General features: G+C 53.8%; 1 protein-coding gene across 4 annotated transcripts in view; it reads right to left on the bottom strand.

The window, feature by feature from the left end:
• The window catches only part of MGAT5B (alpha-1,6-mannosylglycoprotein 6-beta-N-acetylglucosaminyltransferase B), a 70,645-nt gene that overhangs the window by 39,658 nt on the left and 13,981 nt on the right, over positions 1-17,006 (bottom strand). For all 4 annotated transcript variants that reach the window (XM_040579516.1, XM_040579535.1, XM_040579506.1 and 1 more), the window contains one exon: positions 5,259-5,403. In XM_040579516.1, the coding sequence (XP_040435450.1) occupies positions 5,259-5,403 (145 nt within the window). The remainder of the gene's footprint in view (positions 1-5,258; positions 5,404-17,006) is intronic.

The following is a 17,006-nucleotide window of genomic DNA, read 5'->3' as shown; positions in this document are numbered from 1 at the left end:
GGGATCCCCTGGGTGAGATGCTCTCCAGAGCCCGTGCTTTCCTACAGCCCTCAGCCTCTCGTTTGCTTTGCCAGCTGAAAGGGTTACTCTCGCAGCCCGTGTTTCCACCCTCAGCACTACAGCCTCCCTCGATGCCCCTCTCGATGCCCCTCTCCATCGTGCCGATGCCCCCCCGGCTGGGAAGCCCCCAAGCCTGCCCCTGCGGGGGGGGGGGCACTGCTTGCTCCCAGCTACTCCGAAATCAGGGACATCTGATGGAAGGTTAATAGAATCTTTTTCCTTGCAAGGTAAATCAGACACACAGCCCAGGCCACGCTCCTCCCCATCCCATATCACCACCACCCCAGCACTGCCCCAAAGCCCTGGGCTCTGCTCGCCCCGGGCCACCAGGTGCCGAGGGCTTTCCCTGTACGAGCTGCCCAAGACAATACAACCAACCACAGCACAAAGCCACCAGCAGCAGTACTTTGCCTCCATGTGTTAACGCACCAAGAAGCCTCACTTGCAAAGCCCCGTGATAAAGCAGCACCCAGCGTATTGATGCTTTGGGATGGAAAAGCACAAAAAAAACAGAAAGCAAAGCCTGTCGCAGAATTAGGTTCAGCTAGCTGAGCTGGAGTTGGTACAAGCCTGGGAGCAGGAGGGGAGGGTGACGTGGGCACCTATACCCCCACCATGCTGGCAGTGCCCATCACCCCCCTGCTGCAAGTCTCTCCCAATGAGCCCAGAGCCCCTCAGGCAAGGTGGGGGCACATAGATGGACCCTGCCCCCCTTGCCACCCTGCTAGTGGCACGTAGCCACCTTTCCACTCTGCCTTAGAGAGAAAACCAATTTATCTCTGTTGCCCAGGCATGAATTGCCCCGTGCATCTCCTCCCCTGACTCTGCTGGGCACCCCAGACTGGGGGGTCCTCAGTGACCCCCTGCACTGTGCCCACCATGGCCAAGTTAAGACTGAAAGCATCCAGGACTGGCTGGAGACATCCTCAGCAGCCGGCAAGAAACAACTCATCGCCTATGCCAGGATGAAATGGGATACAGAAGCTGTGAGGAAGGAGAGTGCTGGGGAGGAAGACTCCGGCAGTGCTGGCTGCTGGGCTCTCCTGCCCAGCTGCACCCCAATGCTGCTCCCGCAGCCGAGCTCTGCTTGGCAAAACAACCACCCACCAAAGCCAGGCTGGACCACAGGACAGGTCTTACCTTCCCCACAGGCTGCGCTGGGGGGCTCTGCCCACACCAGACAGCTTTCACACCATATACCCCCAGCCTCACCTTGCGGATGCCCTGGCTGAGCCCTGCAGCGCGCCAGGGAGGCGATGCAAGAGGGGTCTGAGACCGCTCCAGGCTCACCTGGATAGCAGGGGACCGGGGCATCTGGCAGCACTTGCACTAAAGCCAGCTTATCAACAGCAACGATTCAGGAATTAACAGACCCAGGCTGGCAGGATGCAGGAACATCACCCACTTAGTGTCATATTGTGAGACTTTTAATTACTGGGGGAATATGGAGTCATGTAATGATTACAAGAACAAATACTCAAAGTGTGTGGATATTAACTGAGCCTTGGCAGTAATTAAGCTTGAAGATTAATCAGTCGTTAGCAAATAACAGCCTTTGCAGGCTAACCGCTATGTGGGGAAGAGGGATGACCAGGGATGCCAGCACTGCAGACCCCAGCCTTCCCCTCTGCCGTGTCCCCACAGGCACAGGGTGGGCAGGGGCAGCCTGGCTGCTGGAAGAGGGCTTCTCCGAGCCCAAACACTGTTGGGTTATGGTGCCAGCTTGGGTCAGCCACATTGGATCCCTCCCTCCCAAGCACTTTCCAGCAGGGGACTGACACTCCCACTGCAAATGAGTATTTCCCTTGCCCAGTAAATAGCTCTCCAGGAGGTTTCCATAAGTACTTCTAATTTCCTTGCCCTCTGATGATTTACGAGGGTTGCATTCAACTAACAGCAGTATTGAATTTTCTGCAGCTGACTGGCAGGCTGCTTGCCCTCATTAGGGAACCCATCCTTTACCTTCCCTGCAGGGGCAGGGTGCGGGCAGCATGCGGGCAGTGGGGAGCCCAGGGAGGACTGGAGAAGGGATGCAGCAATGCCTGGAGCCACATCAGGCTGGTGCACAGATGCAGCCTGTATCCTCTTACCACAGCATCACATCCCACAAAAGCCCTGGGCAGCTCTTCTAAGGAGAACGTTGGACATTTGGGTTTTCCTAGAGTTTTATCTCAAGCATTGCAAGAGGCTGGTGGGCTACGCATAGAGGCACCTGTAGAGTATTCAATCAGATAGCACCTACACCACAAGGAGCATCCTGGAGCAACTTTTGGCCATGTAAAGCTGCCTGCTCTGGCAGCTGGCAGGCTATCCAAGGCAGGTCATAACACCTTGCATATTTAAATTTCTCCTTCCACATTCCAAGGAGAAAAGCCACCCCTGCCCTCCGCTGCAGTGGTGCTGGAGAGGAACAGCACTCACTGGCTATTCCATAAAGCCCACTGAAGCCTTCACCCTCCTTCCTCTTCACTGGGGCTCTGCAAAACCAAGCCCTCCCAATTTCATCAGAATTCCAGTATCAAGCAGGGGAGCACTTTGTAAAAACAAGAATTAATCCACTTTTATGCAAGAGGAATTGCAAAGCCCACGCTCGCAGCTTTGCTGAGCAGGGAAGGAGACGAAGGCGGCTGCCGTGCTAACCAGAGACGATTTAAAGAATAAAATCCCTTTGAAATTAGTACCCTTTAATTGTATTATCTTTTGCTGACAGCTTCAAGTCGGTCACTGGTGATCAAAGAGACAGAGACAGGGATGGTGGAAACAAGCCCTTGGTGAAGTCCCACAGCCCTAATAATGAACAGCAGCAGCGTGTCTCTGCAGCCACGGGGCTGATCGGGGTTCAGGAGACACTGCTTGGACCCAGTGCAGTTGGTGGTGACCATTCCCTCTCAGCACACGAGGTCCCCAGGGGCTGCAGCTGGTTACCCCCAAAGGGTCGGGGACCTCCGGACCCCGACTCTGTGGGGTCTCAGCCCAGGTTCTGCAGCACCTGCTATTTGATCCCCGCCAGGATGCTCCATGCAGCTCTGGAGAGCATCCATCAGAGCAGCGGCATCAGCCCCGCACCAGGCTCTGCTTGGAGCAGGGAAGCAGAGGGGGTCTATTGGCTCTGCACCCTTCCAGATGCCTTGTGCACCCCGCAAAGGAGGGCAAGGACTGAGACAAGCCAAGAAAGGGCACTACAGACACAGGAGCAAGTGTGGCAGGAGAAATAGAGCCACTCAAACCCGCTGAGACCCAGCACAGCTGTAACACTTACAACAAGTCTCCTCTGACCAGAGACCTCAGCCAAACCTGAGGGGTGCAGGGAAGGAAAGCACTCAGGAAACACTTCACGAGCACTTGCAAAGGCTGCTAGTGCTTCATTACAGACAGCACAGCAAAAATCCATCCACAAGAAATCTCCCTGCAACAGTTGCTTCATCTGGAGATGCTCTGCGCCATGACCAAAGCCTGACCTTCAGCAGCTAGGTGAGAACAAGGAGATGACACAGATTGGTTTTGATGCAGGATCAAGTGAAGGGACTTCAATGTACTTAAGGGGTAATTTATAAGAAGCAAAAGGTGATAAAGTAGTTGTCCCTCATTTTCTACCCCTGAAAATGAAGACACCTGTAATCTTAACTGCTCAAGCCCATCTCAGCACACGCACAGAACCCAAAGCTGTTTTGACATGCTGGGTCCATAAGCTCCCATCCTCTCCAGTCTCTCTAAGCGGTGGCCCCGGCGTCACCAGCCACACAGCAGATCTGAAACACAAGATCCCCATTTACAGCTCACAGAAATGCTTTTAAGTTACTCTCTTGGCTGCTGGTGTACAGAAATTGCCATCAGCTGAAATTACTGGTTCTTTTAAGAGGAGATTGGCCAAGAAAATCATTGAATGTGAGTGAGTGCCTTCCAGTTGCTGGCGGTAATAGCCCTGTCCATTCCTCTTCAGGTTTACTGTTGTCCTGGATGCTTGGGTACCAGCCAGCCTCGTAACAACAAAATCCCCAGCACCTGCCATCACCGAGGTAAATTAAATTTTTCAGTGGTTGAAATTATGCTACTTAAAAGGCAAGACCATGTGCTCCAAGGCTGCCTGTGCAGTTTTAATTCATGTGTGCACAGCCTTTAATTACAGGCTCACTTACTCTATTTTCCGTTATAGGTGCAAAAGAGACTCATAAGGGAAGCGGGAGAGAGAAATGGAAATGCTGATGGAAACAGGGAGGCACAGGAACCCTACCGGCTGTGGAGCGCAGCCACGGCAGGAGGCAGAGGTGGCAATGCCAGGTGGGAGCACTGGCTCCCAGTGGCACAGAACAGGGCAGCAGTGACCACTGCATGTCACACCCCTGCCACCACCACTCACGTGTCACCTGTGACTTCACCTGAGTAAAATCTATGCTGGTACCTTTTCCACATTGCAAAGTCTGCCCCAAGCGCTGCCCCTCGGTTTCTTCATCTCTGCCCCTCCACATTCAAGTCACTTTAGTTACCATTTTTGGAGGCCTTAGCATGACAGCCAAATTAGTATTAATAAATGTTTAAAGGCTCTCAAAGCAAAGGGAGATGTCCCTTTAGCAAACCAGGGTGTCACAATGGGAAGGTCTGATGGCATCTCTCAAGCTGCCAGCCGGGACAGATGCCATGTGCACATCACGAGGAGCCAGGATGCCAGCTCTGTGCAGCCACCGTTTAAGTTTGCTCCTATTTCGTTTTAAGCCTTGCTCAACTCCAAGGCTGAACGTATCAGCCCTGGATTTCAAACCACAGTCACTTCCACAGCTACCTGAGGAATGCGGGTACAAAGAAACCAGCCTGAGCTCACTCTGGGATGTAATGGCGGAGGAAGCAGAGCCCACGCACCAGGTACTGCTCCAGCCGTTGGCGAGTGCCCCCTCCAGCTCCACCACGTGAAGAGACGCCCTCCCACACTGCAACGCTAGCAGCTGGGATAGGTGCTACAGGAGACCCCCAAAATCACAGTAATTTCAGAAATCCCCAAAGAAAAAAAAAAAGTCAAACGATTGCAAAAGATCTGCCCAAGCCCCGTGCCCCAGTGGGCTCCACCATCCCCACGTGGTGGCTCAGCCCGACACCACAGAGCACACCGGGAGCTTGGTGCTCCTGCACGCCACCCCCCCACCCCCCACCCCCAGCCTGGTGCTGCCCCACGGGGTCTGCATGGGGCAGCAGCACAGCTGACCGACCTGTCCAGAGGGAATCGTGCTTCATCCCCTTTGTGGAAGTCAGTGCTATTCTCCAGCCTGGCCAGGATGTCCATCCTCTTCATCAGCATCTCCAGCATGTCGCTCATTCGCCGCAGCACCCCTCGGGACTCCAGCGCGCCCATCACTGCAGGCACACAAACATAGCAGCATAGGTTAATCCCTGCCTGTGCCCAAATCCAGCTGGGCTGCTGCAGCTCCCAGTAACCCCCAGTTATACCAGCCCTGGATCCAGCTTCCTCACCTGCCTCTCTGGGCATAATCTCCTGACTTGTCCACCCGATCCAGCCTGTCCTCGGTGCTCACGGGAAACCAACTTTGTTCTCAAACACTAACCAAACAGCCTTTCATTTCGCACTTCTGTTTTTCACCCTCCTAGACCCAACCTAGCCCAGCAGCCTGCCCTTGCCAGCAGCCTGCAGGGGATGCCGAAGGAAAAGCATGGGAAATGGAGCAAATAGGCAGCCCTCCCCCAACACATCCTCCCAGCAGCACCAGATTTTCCTGTTGCAGAGATTTTCTTTTCTACCCAAATCTGCTACAGGGTGGGTGCCACAGCACTGGAAATAGCTCCGTCTCAAGCGCTACATCTCAGCAAATCCCCTCCAGCGGGGAAGGTCCCTGATTCCCAGCCCCGTTTAACACCTTTTCCTATGGGTTTGCACGGCACTGACCCACTGCTGTGTTGAAAGTGCCGGGGGATACATGAGCTCCTGGCTCACAGTTTGATCTGCTGTCTAGTGACAGGCAGCCCTGAGCCTGAAGCCAGGGAACAGAAAATAAAGCTCCTGTTTCATCTCAGCACAGCTCATTTCACGTTAGTAATAACTTAATCAGTGCATAATCCCCTGAACTTCTCCCGTTTAGCTTATCTCCGCCGTTCCACTCACATGTTCTTTTTCAAGAGGCAGCACATATTTAATTTAGGGAGCAGCAGGAGCCGGGCGAGGGGCTACTGGACGCTCCAGGTGGCTATCAGGTCCTACAGACAGCTCCAAACAGCTGCAAAGCCAGAGGGTGGCTGTGCTGGTGCATCCCCTGGGTCCCCCACCCCAGCACAGCACGCCGCACCCAGCTCAGCCCCGGCGGTGGGATGGAGTGGGGCATCCCAACAGCATCGCGTGCCAGGGACAGCCCCAGCACAGGCTTCTCCTCAATACAGGAGCGGACTCAAGCCATTGCGCCTGTCAAACAGCACGGGCGCCAGCCTGAGTGTGAGGTCTGGATGGTTTTGGTATTCGGATGAGAGCAGTGCTTATGGCCATGGTGGGAACCGGCTCACCGCGACGGCTCCCGCTGCTGCAGAGGTGGAGCCCCAGCTCCATCCCTACTCCTCCAGTAAATCACCCGCTAACTCCAGCTCCAGATGCTGCAGCACTGGAGCCCCAGCTGCCAGGGGTCAGTTCTCTGGCTCTGATGGAGGTGGGCTGCATCGGCACCACTGTGGAACTGTGGGCTTCGGCACTCGCACACCGCCCTGCCAGGCTCTCGCCACAGCGGGTACAGGGAAAGCACCGCACCCCTGCAACTGCCTGTCACTGTCAGACGAACACAAGGGGTCACAAGCCAACCCTTAAACCCCTCCAAGAAGCTGACACCAGGCCAGCAAGCCCTCTTCAAAGGTTGGAGGTTCCACACTTAGCTGAGATTATCAACAACATGTTGTTTTTTCCTGACGCTATCTAATAAAACAGAAGGGAAACTAAGTGCAAAAGCAATTCCTCAAAAAAAAAAAAAAAAAAAAAGAAAAAAATTTAAAAAATACTGCTCATGAAAATTGAAACTGGGCTTTTCCCCAAACACTCCCTGCACAGACTTCTTTGTGACTTTTTGCACAGACTTGGTGACTTCTTGCTTGAATCGGTGAGTGCCCAAGATCCTGGGCAGCCTCAGACCTCCCTGGATGCGTCTGGGAATTCAGGAGCCAGCTTGACCCATCCCACCAGGGAAGTCGCCTAATCCCCCAGGTAGGACACAAGTCACAGCCTGCCCCTTAAAGGGCAGCAGTGCTAACAAACTTGCTATTAAAAGATGCTAGTTGGGGAAAAAGGGGAAACTTGGACCCTGGAGCTCAGTTTGTACAGGGGCCTCCCCAAACACAGCTGAGCAAACCAGGCAAAGACACGGCCAACAAAAACAAAAGCTCTGAGACGGTCTTAAGTCAGAAAACCTACGTTATTTCCCCATTGGACTGAGCCCACTCCGGTGACATCCCTACATCAGCTGGGCTGTGTTCACAGCTTGCAGCCCCTGGCAGCACCATCACTCCCTGCCTGCCACAAGCAACTTCGAGGACCAACTGGCCCCAGAACGGGGATTTTTGCACAGGATTTGCTCCTGCTTTGACATCCCGGCACTGCCAGCTGGTCAGAGTTTAGACCCTGAATGCAGTTTTTGAGCGAGATGGAGACTGAGCATCCTTCTTGCGTGCTTCTGTGCTGGCAGGTGTGTCTGGAGGTCAGGAAAAGGACCTGATACATTCCTGACAGCTGGCCAGAAGAGCTTAAACCACAACCACCACATTTCCATGGACAGGGTAGTACCCCTGGCCTAAGGATTTGGATCCCAGCTTGTTTTGGAGGGGTCAGGTCACAGTGGTTCACTGGAAGGATGCAAGGATCATGCCTGGGAAGATGATGGAGATGACTGAGAGCCGCTGCTGCCTTCTGCACTCAGGGCTGGGCTCTCGCCCCAATTTGTAGCCAGGCTGCGTTCATTTAATTACAAAGGCCTGTTTAGTGGTGTAGTTAATTTGAAATTTAAATATCTGCTTGCAAAGCACATGCAGAGAAACAGCTCTGGCCCCTAGTTAAAAAAATACCCAGACATGTGTACAGAGCTCCTCCCAGCAGAAGAGACCTGGAGGGTCCTGAGGGGTTTGGGATGGGTCCCAGCAGCCTCTCCAGCCCCTCCAAGGGAGCCCAATGCTGCCTTGGGGGGGGGGGGGGGGGGGGGCGGGGGGGGGGGGGGGGGCGGAAAGGGAAACTGAGGCACGGAGCTACACAGGGCTTGCTTTTCCAGCAGGCAGCAGCGAGCTGATGTCCGTGCTGGGCACCCAGGGGTGCTCAGCACCACATCCCCACAGCCCAGAAAAGCTCCTCAGGGATCACACGTGCTCAAGCAGGAGCAGGAGATGGAGATTTGCTGCTGCCTGGGCTACATCCTCACCCAGGCAATCCAGCCAAAGATGCCTGCTCCAAGTCCTCACTGCAGGAGCACAGTTGACAACAGCTCTGCTCCCAAACCACTAGGGCAGAACAAGAGTATTCCCACTGGGGAATGAAACTGTTTCCCCCTGGATCCCAGAGATGCCAGCAGTGAGCAGAACCGCAAGCCCCAGCCCCGCAGCCAAGCCCCTGGCACCAGCCCCCCCAGCTCTCCCGCCGGCTTCATTGAGAATTCCCCTCATGTCGCTGCCACCATCCAATTCCCCAGCTGGTTCTGAGCAATACCGGGATGCTTTTCAACAGCAAAGCCCTGAGTTTTGCTGTCAAGTGAGCGGAGATATTCCTTCTCCAATAAAGAAATAAAAAAACCATCCCAAATCCTAAGTAAAAACAGCAATTAAAAAAAATAAATAATCTCAGCCTTCACTGGGTTATCTTTTCAGACACCCTGCCAGAAAGCAGAGCTGTCATGGGGCACATCTCCCCCCAGCCCTCCCCTGGCTCTTGGAGATGAAGTCAAAGCCCTACCTCATCAACACCTCTCTTTTTCTGTTCTTGGTCTTTTGTTGTTGTTGTTGTTGTTCCAGAAGCTTAAGGAGGATAACAAGAACGATTTGACATTTTTGGCAATGATTATTACATCTCTTGGAAAGTGTGTCTCATTAAAACCAAAAGAAAGGAGGAAAAGTGCTGAAGCGACTTTTAAAAATGCAAGAGCCAGGATTAATTTGTTAACCTGAAGCGGAGACCCAGACACCCGCCAAACGGCTGCTCGGCTGCCTGACAGCGCGTGCCAGCGATGGGGATCCGGAGGGTCGCAGAGAGCCCAGTGGCACCCCCAGCTGCTCCCCTTAAGCCAGTGATGAAGATCCCCAAGGGACTTGTGAACAGCACTGCAGGCAGACGGGATAAACCCAAACCTGACTCAATACCATGAAGACCCAGTAAAACAGCCCTGTGAGCCACTTTTTTTTTTTTTTTTTTTTTAAACCCAGCAAGCTGCTAATTACAAAGGAGAAATATTCTAATCACCCTTGATAATCCCCAATGATGGGAAAGAAAGCACAAGTAAAACCGGTCCCCAGATTAATTGGAGTTTGCTAAAGTATGACAGGTTTTTGACAGTTTTCCTGAGTGGCAGCCACTCTTTAAAAGCAATCACTGAACCTGACAGAGGTTTTCATAGCAGCACTAGGAAATAATGATTGCAATCAATCATATCTTACTGGATTTCATGAGACATGCTGGTAAACACAGCAGAGGGAGGAGAATTATTTATGGTGCTTCAGAAGAGCATACAGCTAAGTAATTGGATGAAATCAGGGAAAAAAAAGAAAGCATCCCCTTAGGGTGATGTCTAGTGGAAGAAGAAATAGTTTCTCTGCGAAACCAGTGGAAGAGTCAACAGCCAATATGCTCAGATTTGGATGGGTTGAAACCCCAGGGAATTCACTAATGATACACTTGTCTTTAAAATTCCTTCTTGGAGTAAATACATCCCTGGGCAGGCATCCCACCCCCTGCCATTACCTGCCGCTGAAGCCTCCAGGAACGGGAGCCAGGGCAGGCATGTGGGTGAGTATTGCTGCACGTGCAGACCTGGAGGTAAGGGTGAAGTTCAATGCCAGATGCCTCACAGTCACCATGCAGGAGCAGAGAGCAGCTGGGAAAGGAGCATTTCATGGAGCATCTCCAGCACAGGCATGGCACAGGGGACTCCCTGCTGGGCAGCCCAGCATAGGGCTGGGACCAGTGGAGGTGATGCGAAGTGGCGCTGGCAAAGCCCAGGTTGTGCCATGGCGAAAGGAGCAGATGGGAAGGAGTTTCCTTGCTCAGGCATCATGTTTTGGGATCATGAGCATCATCCTCCCCCTGCCCCACCACTGCTCATGTTGGGAGCCATCTCCATCCAGCACTCCACAAGCACAGATGGACCGTGCAGGATGTCAGTCACCCTGTGACACAGGTTTATGTGGAGCTCTTGGACACTTGGGCTGAGGTTTCCAAAAGGAGCTAAAACACCTCAGGAGGGGAAAAAATAGCACTCTGAGGGCATGTTCCTTTTAGCCACTTAGACTGATTCAAATCTCTGTATAGCTGCTGGACCCTGATGGCAGCTCCCCCTCCCTTGGTCATGCAGCCCCATCCTGCTCAGGGACACTCATGCTGCTCAGCATCAGCTTCATGCCAAGAAGATCGGGAAACTGAAACACGTCGGGGTAATGGTGCTCGAGCTGCACACTGGTGCCCTGTCCAATGTATCCCTTGTGTTTTCCTCCTAGGGGGTACAGGACACCGGTGCCACCCCACAGGCGCGGAGGTAACACCCCACCTTCATCACTACAGGGAGCTTTTCCACCCAAAAACCAGACCAATTTCAAGGTCAGAAAAAGCTTCCCTCACCCGTTGGCCACACAAACCCATCACTGACCGTACCAAGGGGAGGCAGAGGTACAGCCTTGACCCACGCCTCCGCAGACCAGTGTGAGCACACCACAGCATCTCCATGCCATTTAAAATGCAATTCCACCGTATGTCCGCTGTTCATAACATGGCTGATTTGTTGTTGATTTTGTTCCCCCTCCTGCTCAGACATAAGTCGTATCCCTGCCTGGCTGTCTTGCAACAGCTGAATGCTCCAGTACAAGAAGGGAATTTGCTCAGAGATGGTAAGATATTACTTATGTCCATTGAAAATACCAGCTGAATTAATTTCAATCTAAAGCATCATTTGCTTTGCTTTGTTTTTCTCCTTTAAAGGACAACTCCAGGCTACTTAAACCCCTGAAAAGGACAATGTACTCTTGAAGGATTTCTTGGAATAGAAACTGGAGGATCCCAAACACGGTGCAGCTGGACCCAGACCCCACCGCCCAGCTCCTCCAGTGGCTGGTACCTGGGGCTGTCCTGGGGATCCCAGCCTCCTGGGAGGGCACCCACCCCAGCAGCTCCCCGCTTCCCAGGAAGCAAAGCACCAGCTTTTCGCTTCCCTCCCCCTCCCACACTCCTTTATTTACTTTCGCTATTGATTGTGATTCAAGCAGATTAAAAGACCAAAAAGCCAACTAGCCAAGGGCTCCAGCTAACCCTGACACATAATCCATTACAATCACAGCCCAGAGACCTAGCATTAACCGGCAACAAGAAAGCCCAAAGCCTGGCTGAGGCTGGTGGCGATGGCCCACCTCCTGTCTCCATCCCTTCGGCACCCACCCTGGTGGAAGCTGCTCTAGGGATGGACCAGGTCCCGCTGGGTGCCTGCACCCCTCGAGGGCACCCGCTTGCCAGCATGAGCGCCCAGCCAGTCATTGCCTCCAGCAAACCCAACCACATTTGCCATTAAACTGCTATGGATTTCTTATTTCAGTTATACAGAGAAAAATACAGACCTGCTTAGCCAGAGCCCCGGTGCAAAAAGCACAAGGGGCCACACAGGGAGCTGTCACACCACCAGCAGCAATTTGCACCTGGAGGTGCCCACAAAGCAGCTTGGGGGCTGCCAGTGAAGCGGACACCTCGGTACAGCTCCAGCTTCACCATCGATCTGCTGCTGAGCTGCTGGAAACGGCTGGCAACAAAGTGCTTCCCTGGTAATCAGCCAAATTAAGCAGACTTAAGTCACCGGCTGGTAAAGTAGATTATGTCCCACCTGCCCACTATCATCTACCCCCTGGATTTATCCATCCCCTCGTCCATTGCTGTGCAATCATTGGCAAATGTGCAGCCTCAGGGGTGTTCTCATTCCCTCTCATCACATCCCTGGGCAGACAGAGCCCATGGCAGAGGCCCCACTATGCCCTGCACGATGGGTCCGGCACCGTGGGGCTGGCAGCCGTGTGCCACGACCGAGCCAGGCAGGAGCCACCCCAGGGCTCTGCTAACAGCCATGAACAGCAGCAATCACAGCTGCTGTGGGCTCCATAGACACCCCCCCGGCTTTTCTACAGTCCCCTACATGCTGGGGGTGAGACATCGCAGCTGGGGGGGGCGGGGGGGGCAGGGTGTGTGTGCCAACAATGACACCTATGTGCTGCAGAGTTCCTTGGCTGAAAGCAACAGCCAGCTGTCCCATAGCTGTCCAAAACAGCACCAGCAGATGGAAACCAGCCCCATCAATCGCCCCCGCAAGCACCTTGCCACCCCCACGGGCAGGCACCGCTCTGCCCACCCCACTCCCGGACAGCCGGGGCAAAGCCACGTCCCTGGGCTCTGCTCTCCCACACTGCCAGGGGCTCCACGAGCGACCAGCGGTACCCCCGGTGTCCTGCAGCCCCACGCCCCAGCACACCGCAGGTCCACTCCTGGCAGGGTGGTGATGCCCCACTGCCTTTCAGAGAGGAGGTTGGTTAGAGGCCACTGAGAGGTCCCGGGCAAACCTCAGCCTCCACCCAGGGCCCTACCAGCCCCCCTCCAGCCTAGTGTCCCCCTACCGACCCCGCTGGGGCTGGGGTCTCACTCCCTCCCTCCGGGCAGCCCTTCAGTGCAGGCCCCCAAGCTGAACCTGCAGAAGGGGCTCCTGCCACTTTTCCACCCCAACCAGCTCCCCCTGCCCCCCCACCCGAAGGAAAATGCCTGTAAGAGCAGGCTGCAGCTCTCTGTCTCCACCCTAACACATATTCGCTCCCTATTTCCATATCAATAAGAAAAGGCAGGAAGCTGAGCAATACAAATAGACACATTCACAGACAAGAGCCTTTCACTGCCACAAGGGAGAGCGCAGGGCTGTTCCTCCCAACTTTTATTACTTCTTACCCCCCCCCCCCCCCACACACACACACACCAGACACCTGGTGTCCCCTACGGGACACAGAGACGGTCCCACAGGTCCTGCCACAAGCCATCACTCTGCAGGCAAAACGCACTGGGTCACCCCCTCCTCTCCCCAGCAGTCCCAGGAGATGGGCTGGGGGAGGTGGGTAGCTGGGGATGGGGAGACAGATACACACAACCCCAGCACAAGCCGCACTTCAGCTTTTATTTCATCCTTCTCCTCCTTTTCACCGCCCCCCCCCCCCCCCCTTCACTTTTCTTCTTTTTTTAAAAAAGTACCAGCAGGGTATTTTTAGTTGGTCCTCTACTGCCAGCCAGCACTATTTTAAATTGCATTTTAAGCTGTTCTGCAGTGCTCCAAACACCTCATGCTGCAGGCGAGGCTTTCAAACTACAAGATTAACATCGATTTTAAATTGCTTCCTAAAACACAAGGGCTCCAGCACAGGGCTGGCTCAAGGGCAGTTGCCAGCAGCAAAGCCCTGAGGACACCAGGGCTCCCAGGGCACAGGTGGACCCTACGCCGGGCTGGATGCTGTCAGCACCAGAGGCAAAGCTGGACCCCAGTTTTGCAGCTGGGACCCCCAGTTCCAGGCAAGGAGCAGCACACACCAGTCCCACGGCACAGGGGCAGCCCCAGAGTGGCTCCACAGCCCCATAAGCCAGGGACCCCCTCCATCACCAACCCTCATTTCAGTTCTTAGTCTTTACAAGACAGGCATCCTCTCCAAGGCCATCGGCATTTAAGACTAGTTCTTCTCCTAACAGCTCCTGTTGCTGACCTCGGGGAAAATCGTATTATCAGGGTCCAATACCCCAACGTCTGCAGGAAATCAGCCCAAAGCCCTGAGGCAGAGAAAGGATCCGACCCAGCATCTGCACACCCCAAGGTCAGCCAGAGGAAGGCTTTGGGAGGCTCAGCACCACCATCGCTCCTCTGGCTCCACACGTTCAGTGCTCAAGCCCACAGTCTTATTTACAGCTGCCCCAAAACGTTATGTTTCAGAAACAGCAGAACTCACTAATTTAACGCTTTCAAAATTATTACCATCTCTTCTTCAGCCAAAAATACTGGCCAAACAGTGCCGGGCATCCTGCCACTCTGTTTCCAGGGGTGAATAAATCATTCCCTTCCTCCAAACCCGTAAGTCACTGCCGAGCCCAGCAGTCAGGTCCTTCCAGCAGCAGCAGAGCGGGGCAGCAGCACAAACCAGAGCCCGCAGGAGCCGGGGGGCATTGGCAGAGCCACGGGATGTGCCTTGGCTAATCTCTGCCTGAGCTGAACCAAACCCTGGTCTCTCGTTTAGGCCAGAGAAACAAATAAATCAGTGGGAAAAAAAACAGCTTTTATAGAGGCTGCTATGGTTCCCACTGTACTAGTTTTATTTTCTGAAGTACCTGCTGCCTCCCGGGCTCAGGATGAATTTTGATTTAGAAGTGAAAAGGGGTAATAAAAGCGTAAAGAGCCATTAACATTCCTCCTGGCCTTGGTGGGGTGTTTGCTCATCACACGTTGATGGAAATGCCATTTGACTTCCTTATGAGCTATAGAAAATCAATTAATTGATTTAATCATTCCCTGGGAGTTGCTGCTTATGGAGATAACAGAGTGCTGGAGCCAGCAGGATGATGCTGCTCCCTCCTCCAACACGGTGGCTACAGGGAAGAGGTCAGTGCACATCACTGCACCAAGACGTCCATCCCTGCTCCACCAGTTCAAGACTCATGAATTCCCACTTCCATCTTCCAATGAGTTTAGAGGCTTTTTCTTTTTTTTTTTTAAGCCTGCAGGCATCCAGTTCTGAGCAGCAATTGTATCAAACGGGCACTTCTGCAGCATTCCCAGGGTGGATTAAGCTTTAACCACTACTACAGCAGCCCTTACACTTCTTCTTACCCCTCTGTGCCCTACAAAGCACCAATATGCGTTTTGCCTCGCCAGCCCACCCCTGCAGAAGTGGGCAGTAACTCCTGGTGTCACGCGGAGCCCCCACGGATGCCTTTCTTTTCCTTATTTTAACAGCACTCGTTTCCCTGCCTGCAATAGCAATTTAATAAGAGCAGTAAAGTTTTACACTTCCACTTTAAGCTCCCCTTCCAAGCGTGGGTTGGAGATGGGAGCACAGTGCACGTTCACCAACCCGACAGGGGATGCAGTGCTCCGGGACCAAAGTGGGATGGCCCACGGGGACAGCAGAAGAAGCAGGCACAGGAGAGAACACATGCTTTTAATCAACCCACACTTTTTCCATCTGGGCAAAGCAACAGTCTGCTCCAAAACAAATGCAGATTAAGGACACGCCTGTGTTACCATGGGGGTTCGACCTGGGCACGAGCAGCAGCCTCTTGCCACAGCACAGTGGACCCAATAGCACTCGCACCCCAGGGTGCTGCACGGGGCAGCTGACACACACAGCCACTCTCAGCAGCACCCATCACCACTGCCATCAGCCATTCCTCAGCACAGAGCACCACTTTAACCCATAATTAAAGAAGTCTCCCCATACTCAACAGGAAAAGCGGAATAAATTATTGCTGCCGCATGCAGCGTTATCCATTTAAAAGAGCCCCTGGAGCAACCAAGCATCTGGCACCAGCCAGCAGGGAGTGGGGCTGAGGGAAGGCAGCATTTGAAGCAGAAAGCCCTCACCCTGCACCTGGGGTCTGCCTTGCTTTGGGGTCTCCATTAACCCCCTTCTCCTCACCAATGCTTGGACAACGGGGAAGCAAGAGAACGGTCCCAAGCGGTGGGAGCTGCCAGAGCGCAGCAACTCTGGGCCCGCTGGAGAGCTGGCCCCACCACCTCAGCATTTTTCTATGGGAGGAAAAATCAAAAGCCCATCTTCCTCAGTACAGCTCCTCACCAAGGAGGTACTCCCAGTACCAACCAGCTCGGCTTGGCACTGACCAGACAACTGCTTACAGAATCAGCTGGCTGCTCCAGCCCTTGAGGCTGCCTGGAGTGCCTCCAAAGAGCTGCACAGCACAGTCTTCCCCATGGATGTCCCCTGGCTGGCACACCTCCCATGGCCCAGGGGCTCCAGCAGACTCTAATCCAGCTCTGGATGCAGCAGCAGAAAAATTAAGCATTAGAGATGTGCAGGACCCGCATGTCCCAGCTGGTGCCGGGGAGGCAGCACGTGCCCACACCCTCTGCGCAGGGACCCAGGGAAACACTCCGGACAACTGCCCCACGGGCCCTGCGGGAAGAGGGGATCAGAGAGGGGAACCTCCTGCCTTTCGAGAGGGTTTTGCATAAGCAAATTGTGGATTCAGGTCATGAGAATAGCCTCATCCCTGTGCCTGGACAAGCATCCTTGTCGCCGCCTGCGCCTTCCAGCGAGACACGCTCAAGCAGCGGATCCTGACAAGCTGCTTACAAGTTTCTGCAGACAGTTATCCAGAGCTGCTCAGCAGACAACATCAAAACGTAACACATGCAGCCCAGGAGAGGGCTGTAACTCACTCAGGAAGAAACTGGGAATAATTAATGCCGAGTTTGCACAGCAAAGTCCACCCGGCTCCCTCCTGTGCCCCCCCATCCCCATCACTTGGTTACATGAGGCTTTGCAACTGGTTCTCCTGTCACCTTCACCATGCATTAAAGGCAGCAAGATAAATTTATAACTTGCATGACTTCTCAAAAGCAAAGGGAATACAAGCATCCCTGGAACCACATGACTGCGTGTCACATCTCAAGGAGGCAGCAGTCCAAGTGCTCACTCCCAGACGCTCTCTCCAGCGAGGTCAGGCAAGAAAAGGGATTGTTAAAGCCATAAAGCAACTTTTGGGT

This window comes from Falco naumanni, chromosome 1 (genome assembly GCF_017639655.2).
Source record: "Falco naumanni isolate bFalNau1 chromosome 1, bFalNau1.pat, whole genome shotgun sequence".
Classification (NCBI taxonomy): domain Eukaryota; kingdom Metazoa; phylum Chordata; class Aves; order Falconiformes; family Falconidae; genus Falco; species Falco naumanni.
The sequence above is the reverse complement of the archived record's forward strand: the minus strand, read 5'-3'. Positions and strand labels throughout refer to the sequence as shown.